Here is a 10,201-nt window from a genome sequence, read left to right on the forward strand (position 1 = left end):
TCTTTCTTCTCCCTTCTATTTCCCACTCTTCCTCTCATTGGTGTATTTCCGCTTCCATATCAATATACTTGGCATATCCTAGTTTTAAAGAAAAAGTAAGAGAAGACAGTATACATGTGCAATCATATTACATTAAAATCTAACACCTCTCGTCAAACCTAATATACATCCCCCCCAACCCCCCCCCCAGACTTCCCTCCCCTGACTTCCCAGAACCCATACCCATTCCAAAAGATAAGCTAAAGAAAGCTGATTCCATTGCCTGGATTATGTCTCCCCTGGGACACCTGGCTGTTGTCTGTTGACAGTATTTGGTCTGGTCTGCTCTTTGTCTGAAATATCTTTCCCCAAGTAGCATGTAGCAATAGCAATAGCAGTTAGACTTATATACCGCTTCATAGGACTTTCTGCCCTCTCTAAGCGGTTTACAGAGTCAGCCTATTGCCCCCACAGTCTGGGTCCTCATTTCACCCACCTCGGAAAGGATGGAAGGCTGAGTCAACCTTGAGCCGGTGAGATTTGAACCGCTGAACTGCAGATAGCAGTCAGCTGAAGTAGCCTGCAGTACTGCACCCTAACCACTGCGCCACCTCGGCTCTATACATGTCTAGCATGTATACCACAGACTTCCAGTGGACTGGACTGGAATTTTAACATGTCAGTGTTTTCCTTTTTTTAACTAGTATTTTATGGAACTAGGAATAGCGGTTACCATGCTAATTCAGTACAGAATGTTATAGAAGATTGGTTTGTTAGGAGAAAATACATCCTCTTCCTCAAATAACTTATTTTCTTCTCGATTTTTCTCTTCCTCCTACATCTAGGCTGGGCAGTATGGAGTTGCTCAGACCCGCAGAAGAGCCATTGTCTTGGCTGCAGCTCCTGGAGAGAAACTCCCCTTGTTTCCCGAACCCCTGCATGTTTTCGCTCCCCGAGCCTGCCAGCTCAGCGTGGTGGTGGATGATAAGAAGTTTGTTAGCAATATAACAAGGTAATTGCCAACTCCCAGGTCTTGATGGTGTTGCTTTCCTTGGGGGCTGGAGAATGGGGCCAACAGTCTTGCAAGAAAGGGAAGCCTTTGCCCAGGTTTGCCTGGTGCGTCAATTGCAGCCCTACTTGGATCGGGGTGCATTTCAAACAGTCACTCACGCCCTTGTCACCTCAAGGCTGGATTATTGCAATGCGCTCTACAGGGGGCTACCCCTGAAAAGCGTTTGGAGACTACAGCTAGTCCAGAATGCAGCCGCGCGAGCGATATTGGGTGTACCGAGATACACCCATATTACACCTATCCTCCGCGAGCTGCACTGGCTGCCAATTGGTCTCCGGACGCAATTCAAGGTGTTGGTCATTACCTTTAAAGCCCTACATGGCTCAGGACCAGCGTATTTGCGAGACCGCCTACTGCCACATACCTCCCAACGGCCGATAAGATCCCACAGGGTGGGCCTCCTTAGGACGCCGTCAGCCGGACAGTGTCGGCTGGCGGGGCCTCGGAGGAGGGCCTTCTCTGTGGCTGCTCCGACCCTGTGGAATCAGCTGTCCCCAGAGATCCGGACCTCACCCACCCTCGTGGCCTTCAGGAAAGCCGTTAAAACCTGGCTGTTCCGGTAGGCCTGGGGCTGTTGACCTTAATATGTAGGGTCCAGCCCCGATCAAAACGTATGCGTGTTGGGGAATTTTTAAAATTATTTTTATTTTATTTTGTTTTTCTTTTGTTCTTGTAAGCCGCCCGGAATCCTCCGGGATTGGGCGGCCTATAAATCTAAGGAATTGAATTGAATTGAATGGCTGGGGGTCTGTTTTTCATACAAATGGAAGATAATCCTGAATAGTGGGGCGTCCCGACCTATCTGGAAAGCTCTTGTAACGTTATGGCAGTGGTTCCCAAACTTGGCAACTTTAAGACTTGTGGACTTCAACTCCCAGAAATCTCTAGCCAGCTCTGCTGGCTGGAGAATTCTGGGAATTGAAGTCCACAAGTCTTAAAGTTGCCAAGTTTGGGAACCACTGCGTTATGGAATTGCATCGTATTTTAGAAAAAGAGGAGAATCCAGTAACAATCGGCATTTAAGTTAAGTTTTTTCAATGTACTCTAGGACTTATTCGGGCCCATTCCGAACCATCACGGTCCGGGACACCATGTCTGACCTTCCCGAAATCAGGAATGGAGCGTCAGCACTTGAAATCTCCTATAATGGAGAGCCACAATCCTGGTTCCAGAGGCAAATTCGGGGCTCCCAGTATCAACCCATCCTCAGAGATCATATCTGCAAGGTAGCTACTCTTACAGTGTTTGTCTGGTTTGAGTGGGTATGAGTTATCTTTAATATAGTGCACTGAAAGCAGAATTTCCTAAAATCAAGGACTTTTTGAAGCAACTGTTATTTGCATCCAGGAAGTCCCCCCCCCCCCCCAAAAAATTCCAATCTTAGAGTAGTAATGCTACTCCAAAACTGAGAAAATTACATAGAGCGAGATGCCGAGAGCAATGATTGTCTGTCTGGCCAAAACATAAGAAAATTATATTATTGAATAATTCCATATTGGTCTGCAACCCATTACCTGCTGGGTGATAAGAAAGATCATTTTTACTCTAACCTGCAAGAAAAATTGTAGAAAAACTTCCAACGTTTTATCACACAAAAGGAAACAAAATAATAATCGGGCAGTTCCCCCCGCCCTCCAAAAAAAACAACCCCACTACCTGGTATCTTGTGTTCTCCTTCCCTTTTCCCCTCTCCTTAGAAATTTCATCACATTTGTGTCCTTTTGGGAAATGCACTAGGGTACCAAATTTTCCCGAAAATAAGACAGGGTCTTATTTACTCCCCCCCCCGAAATAAGTGCTTGGCCTTATTTTCGGGGAGGCCTTGTTATTTTTGAGGTGCAGGAGGCGGTGAGCAGAGGCGGTGTTGCAATATTTTCGGGGAGTGCTTACTTTAGCACATGCGCTCAAAAGTCCAATTGGGCTTATTACCCGGGGAGGTCTTATTTTCAGGGAAACAGGGTAGTACATTTAATCGTGACCCGACAAAAGCGCGAACGTCATAAGCGCGCCGACAACACCGCGGCGCTAAAACCGCGATGTCAAAAGTGCGCTGACAACAGCGCGCCGACAGAAGCGCGATTTAATTTAAGGTAAGGTTTACGGTTAGGTTTAGGGTTAGGTTTAGGGTTCCGTTACAGCGCGCTTCTGTCGGCGCGCTTTTGTCGGTGCGCTTTAGGGCTAATTAGTCGCTCATTCATCGCGTGGTTTTGTCACCGCGGTTTAGTCAGGCGCGCTTTTGTTGTGCGCGCATTTGTGGTGGAACCACATTTAATATATTGTAGGCTCAACAGAGATAGGAAGGGGGCATCCCCAGCGCTAAGGGTTAACTGTGCTTTGTCTTAACTAGGATATGAGTGCATTGGTAGCTGCAAGGATGCGGCACATCCCACTGGCCCCGGGTTCCGATTGGCGTGATCTGCCCAACATTGAAGTGCGCCTTTCTGATGGCGTAACCACCCGTAAGCTGCGCTATACACACCACGAGAAGAAAAATGGGCGGAGCAGCACAGGATCTCTGCGGGGGGTCTGCTCCTGCGCTGAAGGTACAACACCTGGCTTTTCTGGTTAGGAAGGATGGTTTGACGGGTCAGCCAAAGAATATGGCCATTAGCTCTTCAAAATAGAATAATAATACCTTAAACCGCTCTTTAAAAAACCCAAATGGTCACAATCTCATTGGATCTCTATGTTCTTCCATGCAAACTTCATGAAATTTGCATCTATGGATTCTGCTGATCCTTTTCTAGTCAGCCCAGATTTAGAAGTTGGATTTCAGCAGGACATCCAGTCCCAACAATTTTTTTTTAAAGAGCATACTTTTTGTTGCTAACAAGAATTGCATAGCCAAAATGAAGTAAGTCCTGCTCAGTGAGAAGGGGATTCTTACTTCCCAAATCCCACAGATTAGGCCTCCTCCATATTCCATCGGTTGGCGACTACACGGAGGAGGGCCTTCTCTGTGGCTGCCCCGGCCCTTTGGAACGAGCTCCCCGTGGAGATTCGGACCCCTCTCCACCCTTCGGGCCTTCCGGACGGCCGTGAAGACCTGGCTGTCCCAGCAAGCCTGGGGTTGAGTTCCCCACCCCCACCCCTACTCGAATTTGCTGTATCTGTTGTGCTTTTAAATTGTTCGTATTGTCCGATTGTTTTTGTCTTACTTTTTGTAATTTCCCCTCCCTTGGCTTTTGTTCAGCCGCCCTGAGTCCCTTCGGGGAATAGGGCGGCCTACAAATTGAATAAACTCCAAACTCCAAATACTTACCCTTTCAAGTTCTTGCTACATTCCAATTCGGTTCTGTTTTGTGCCTGATCTCGCAAGGCTGGGGAAGTTTTTTGAAGCAACGGGAATCAGCTGGTGTTTTGACTTAGATTTACCTGGGATTTTTTTAGATTTACCTGGGGTGCAACTGTAACCCCCTTTGCTCCTTCCTTTAGCTTGGGTGTGGGAAGGATTCCCCGGTGCTAGTAGTCCTACTCCTGTTTCTGATGGAGCAAAGAGAGAGCAAAATGTCAAAGGAAATCCCCAGCCATGCTTTCAGTGAAAAGTAAGCTGAATTCTATTCAAACTCCTCCAGGCAAGGCATGTGACCCTGCAGACCGGCAGTTCAACACCTTGATCCCTTGGTGTTTGCCTCACACGGGGAACCGGCACAATCATTGGGCAGGCTTGTATGGAAGGCTAGAGTGGGACGGATTCTTCAGCACAACGGTCACCAACCCTGAGCCCATGGGGAAACAGGTAAGCGAAGGGAAGGGGCCTGGAACGAGCCCAGTGGCTCATCATCATCATACTGATATTCCAGTGTATTCCCCATCCTATTCCCTTGGTATGTACTTTCTTGCTTGTAGCATCTCTGGCTTTATAGGAAGGCTACATTAGCAATAGCAGTTAGACTTATATACCGCTTCATAGGGCTTTCAGCCCTCTCTAAGCAGTTTACAGAGTCAGCATATATCGCCCCCACAGTCTGGGTCCTCATTTCACCCACCTCGGAAGGATGGAAGGCCGAGTCAACCTTGAGCCGGTGAGATTAGAACCGCTGAACTGCAGATAACAGTCAGCTGAAGTGGCCTGCAGTACTGCACCCTAACCACTGCGCCACCTCGGCTCCATACATTGAATGCTATTAAGAAAGGCAGAAAACGCAGCAGTGCAGACGGTTTTAGGGGCCCCATATCCATCCACGTAGCATCACTGTTGCCTGAACTGCATCGGTTGCCAATTTGGTTCCAGGTCGAATTCAAGGTGTTGGTTGACACTTTTAAAGTTTTTGGCATGGGTCCAAACTACCTTAGGAACTATCTCGCTCCAATGGGATTGACCTACTCCATTTGGCCCGGAAAGAGAGACATGTTCAGATCCCATCGGCCGAGGAATTTTGGCCGGCAAGGTCCAAAAGGACCTTTTCTGCTGTGGCACCCATCCTGTGCGATATCACGCCCCTTGAGATGAGATGAGTGCCCACCCTTTGACCTTCTGAGAGGGCCTGAAAACCTGCTTCTGTCAACTAGCTTGAAGCGCCGATGGGAGTGCCCCATTCTTTTTCAACTCTGGGCGGTTTACAGCATAAAACATTAAAATCATCGCGACCCGCCAATTGCGCGATAGACATATGCGCGCCGACAAAATAGCGGCAATTAAAACGCGACTTCAAAAGCGCGCCCACAAATTCACGACGTCAAAAGCGCGCCCACAAAAGCGCGATGACAAGCACAATAAAATCGAAAAAAATTTAGTGTTAGGGTTGGGTTAGGGTTATAACGTACGTATACGCGTCCCACTATGTTAAAGGCCCAGCACACTCACTGGGCTGTCTATAGTTTGTTGATGACGCCGTTTTGTCATCACGCATTTGTCAGCGCGATTTTGTCAAAAATCAATTAGCGATTTTGACGTCGCGGTTTTGTCGGCACGCATATGTCTATCACGCATTTGTCGGTGAACCTAAAATCATAACATAAATATCTCTAAAACAATCCAGGTAGTATATTAGAAAAAGATCCCACCTCTATCCTGCTTCCATAGTGATCCCTTTTTATTCAGTTTGTTGTTAATTCTAATGTTTTAACTTTTAATGTTCAATATTTTTAATGCTTTTAATATTCCAATTGTTTTCTATAAAGCTTGCTTTCCTAGTGGGCTGAGGGCAATTAGAAGATGATGTGGTATTTCGGTGCTTGAGAAGAAAAAAAAAGGCCCATATTTATTGTGGAGGAACCTGGGTGACTCAACCATAGCTCCAAATATAGTAGTTAACTACATCTCAACCCAAAGCTGCCAGTGACTCTGCTCTCCTTCTTCCAGGGCCGTGTGCTTCACCCTGAACAGCACAGAGTAGTGAGTGTGCGAGAGTGTGCACGGTCCCAGGGATTCCCCGATACTTACAGGCTCTTTGGAAATGTATTGGACAAGCACAGGCAGGTAAGTAGCTGCCTTCCTAGAGAAGATTTCTATATATAAAATGTTCACTGGAGTTTTTTTAGAATTTGAACACTCTCTTGTTCTGTTGCTCTATCTCTTAAGAACATTTGAAGAACACTTTCCTCCTGTAGCAATTTTGGAAAAAATTTTTTTTGCTATTGTTTGTAGTTGTTTGCAAGTCAGCCCTAGAAAATAACCTTGGGGAAACATAATAAAATAAAGGATTTTCTTCTAGGGATAAACTCCATTTCAATTGGCTGAACATAGTATTTTTTTTAGACACCTCAAAAACGGGAAAAGATCCTTAGTTGGATGGTTGCTCTTTATTAAGAGCCACCAACAGCGCAGCCTAAAAACAGAAAAATATAAAGTACAAAAGTGGCTTTCAGGAATGTATTGGGATCAATTGACAAATGTTTTTTTTATATATATGAAAGAAGCAACTATCAATGTATCACTCAAGGATGAAAATATTTGCCAGGAGAGATGTATAAATTACAGTGTTAACATTTGTGATTAGACGAAGAAGGCTCCCCCATATTTTTGTACTCTTTGATACCAAGGCTAAGACACCTCCGATAAAATGTAGTGCATTGTCACATAATGCTGTAAAAGCATCAGTCTGTGGGTTGGTTCCAGAGGTGGGTTCCTACCAGTTCGCACCAGTTCGGTAGAACCGGTTCGTCAAATCTACCGAACCAGTTAGAAGAGGTTCCACCAGAAAGCAGGCCACACCTACAGAAGAGGTTCCAAAAAATTTTGAAACCCACCACCGACACACACACACACACACACACACTCACAGAGAGAGAGAAAGAGAAAGAAAGGAAGAAAGAAAGAAAAAAAGAAAAGAGAAAGAAAAAGTGAGAGAGAGAGATGAAAGAAAAAAAGGAAAAAGGGACAGAGAGACAAAAGGAAGGAAAGAGAGGGAGAGAAAGAAAGAAAACACGTGGCCAGCAAGCCACTCCCACCAGGTCACATGGCCGGCAAGCCACTCTCACAAAGGAGGCCACACCCACAGAGTAGGTTCGAAAAATTTTTGAAACCCACCACTGGTTGGTTCCCAAGTAAAAGTGGGTCTTTGGACATATATCAGGGCTTTGATGCAGTGAAGGGAAGAGAGATGTTTCTTACCTTCCTTGGGATCAACTTTGTTCACAGTGCAGGATCTTTCCATTTAGTGGCCCTGCAGCCAGAGTAGGGCTTTGCCATATGAGGCCTCTTGCTTTTCAGGCAGAAACGGTCCGTGTAGCAACTCTTCACCCTTGCTTGTGCTTTCTTTGTGCAGGTGGGAAACGCAGTCCCTCCCCCTCTGGCGAAAGCCATTGGGTTAGAAATCAAACTGTGTGTGTTGGCAAAAATGAAAGAGGATGCCACAGGTACGTCATTGGAATGTTGTTGAGCTTATTTGAAAAGGGACATTTGATTTCTGTACTCAAGAGCTCAAGCGGTTTTGCACTTGTTGTGAACCAGGTAGCACAACTCAATCTGGTCTTCTACAAATTAGGATTGTAGTTCTTTTGTGCACCCTATGGAGTCCTCCAGATAGAACGGCTAAGTGAACTTTGTCCAAAGTTTGTTTACTGTTCTGACCCCCCTCGTCCCACACCAAAGCACACTCCGAGCCAAAAATAAGTTACGGCATTTAATTAACAGACAGACAGGTCCTTGGCAGCAAACCAGCACAGACAAGCTTGGGCAGCAATCCAGCACAGATAAGCTGTGGCAGCAATCCAGCCTGCCAAGCTCACAATAATGTTCTCCAACATTAGTTCCTGCGTTGACTTCTGCAAAAGGGGCGTGTGCACAAGCAGTCCTTTTATAGTCTGGAGAGGAGCCTAATGACCACCAGCTGAGTGCAATTACCTCCTGTAATGGCGTAATTGTTCCTTACGCCTATTGGCTCTCCGGTGCCAGGCATCTAGGAACAACTCCCTTGGCTCCTCCCCACTGCTGACCTCCGGATCATACTCCTTTGTCTCCTCCCCACTGGTCCAAGGCTCAGGCGCCTCCTGGTGGCCAACCAGCCTCTCTGCGCCCTGCTCGGAGTCGGAACCCTGTCCAGGATCCTCCAAAGCCGACTCATAGGGCCCCTCGCTGTCGGAGTCTGGTGGCAGCTCCAACGGCTCCTGCTGGGCCACAACATTTTACTATCTTAGAGGGGTTGGCATGGAGGCTAGAAACATGTTGGCCCTAATCTGAAATGCTTAATAGTTGGAAAGTACTGTAGATCCAGAGATGCACTTGGGAAGTCTGTAGGAAGGAAGCCACTTTCTTTCCAACAAAGAGTGAGAAGCTGATCCGTAGCTTTCAGACAGCTGTATTCTCTGTACATGAGAGCTTTAATGTGCATTTGGTTTCCTTGACTATCTGGCTGTTTTGTTTCTCTACAGATGCCATCAAACAGGAAAAGATGGACACTTCAAATTAATTTGTAAATTGCCCATCTGCTGCACCTGAACACCCAAACAAGCACTGATAATTTTTAATGTTCTTCTGTTATTTTCCCCGGTTTATTTTCTTACCTCTGGACATACTGAAAAAATTGTTGGAGGTTTTGGTTTGTTCAGGGTTTTTGGTTTTCTTTGTGCGTGTATGTGTTTTGTCTCTCTCCTTTCAAAGCCTGTGTTTGTGAACAGTGTTTGTCCACTTGGTTGACATTCTGAAACTGTTTCAATGTTCCCGCTGCCATTCTCAAATGATCAACTGTGCAGTGCCTCTCCATGTGTGTAAGTGCGTGCGTGCGTGCGTGTATGAGTTGGGGGAGTGGAGAATGTTTTTATTATGCATTGTATTGAAAAACTAATCAGCCACTTTATACAAGTGGAAATAATACTTTATGTAGTTTTTATATGTTGTAATATTTCTTCAAATAAATCTCCTATAAATTATTAGAGGGGCCATTGTTGTTGTTTTTCCCCCCAAATGATTGTCCCCCTGTTGCATTTGATTTGGCTAATGCATTTGAGCCGAGGTGGCGCAGTGGTTAGGGTGCAGTACTGCAGCCCACTTCAGCTGACTGTTATCTGCAGTTCAGCGGTTCTAATCTCACCGGCTCAAGGTTGACTCAGCCTTCCATCCTTCCGAGGTGGGTGAAATGAGGACCCGGACTGTGGGGGCGATATGCTGACTCTGTAAACCGCTTAGAGAGGGCTGAAAGCCCTATGAAGCGGTATACAAGACTAACTGCTATTGCTATCTCGTTGACCAAACTCTGATCATTAAGTGAGACCTAAAGGGCTGCATCTTACAAATTTCCGTCGACTTCCTCATTTATTTTGCTTGTTGGAAGTTTGTTAGGACAGTTGCAAATAAAGATCATGTGACCCTGGAAAATTCCAACTGCTATAAATATGAACTGGTTGCCAAATGCCCAGATCACAATCACGTTACCCCAGGGATGCTACGACAATTGTGTGATGACCAGTTGTAAGTCATTTTTTCAGTGCTGTTATAAGTTCAAATGATTATAAGTTGAGAATTACCTATAATGGGTTCAAACTCATGCCAGGCAACCACTCTGAACCATATCTCAGTCTCAAAGGAAATTGTGCAACTGGAGTCTGAAGAAATCCAAGCACCTTTATCCCACAAGCTTAGCGTTGCAGCCTTGGTGCCCCTTAGAAGAAATTAGGACATTCAAGAGCTGTTGCACAACGATCTCTGGATGTAATAAGAGCAGAAAAATATCGTTTTAAAACCTAACGGGGTTCATCAGATATATGAGA

At 45.8% G+C, this 10,201-nt stretch overlaps 1 protein-coding gene across 1 annotated transcript in view; it reads left to right on the forward strand.

Annotated features, from left to right (window-relative positions):
- Positions 1 to 9,365, forward strand: part of DNMT1 (DNA methyltransferase 1) — a 59,323-nt gene extending 49,958 nt beyond the window's left edge. The window contains exons 28-34 of the mRNA XM_032210202.1: positions 825 to 991; positions 2,100 to 2,277; positions 3,399 to 3,594; positions 4,627 to 4,790; positions 6,357 to 6,473; positions 7,762 to 7,852; positions 8,867 to 9,365. Of these exons, the coding sequence (XP_032066093.1) occupies positions 825 to 991; positions 2,100 to 2,277; positions 3,399 to 3,594; positions 4,627 to 4,790; positions 6,357 to 6,473; positions 7,762 to 7,852; positions 8,867 to 8,904 (951 nt within the window). The 3' untranslated portion in view covers positions 8,905 to 9,365. The remainder of the gene's footprint in view (positions 1 to 824; positions 992 to 2,099; positions 2,278 to 3,398; positions 3,595 to 4,626; positions 4,791 to 6,356; positions 6,474 to 7,761; positions 7,853 to 8,866) is intronic.
- The last annotated feature ends 836 nt before the right edge of the window (positions 9,366 to 10,201 follow it).

Source organism: Thamnophis elegans, chromosome 2 (assembly GCF_009769535.1).
Source record: "Thamnophis elegans isolate rThaEle1 chromosome 2, rThaEle1.pri, whole genome shotgun sequence".
Lineage (NCBI taxonomy): Eukaryota > Metazoa > Chordata > Lepidosauria > Squamata > Colubridae > Thamnophis > Thamnophis elegans.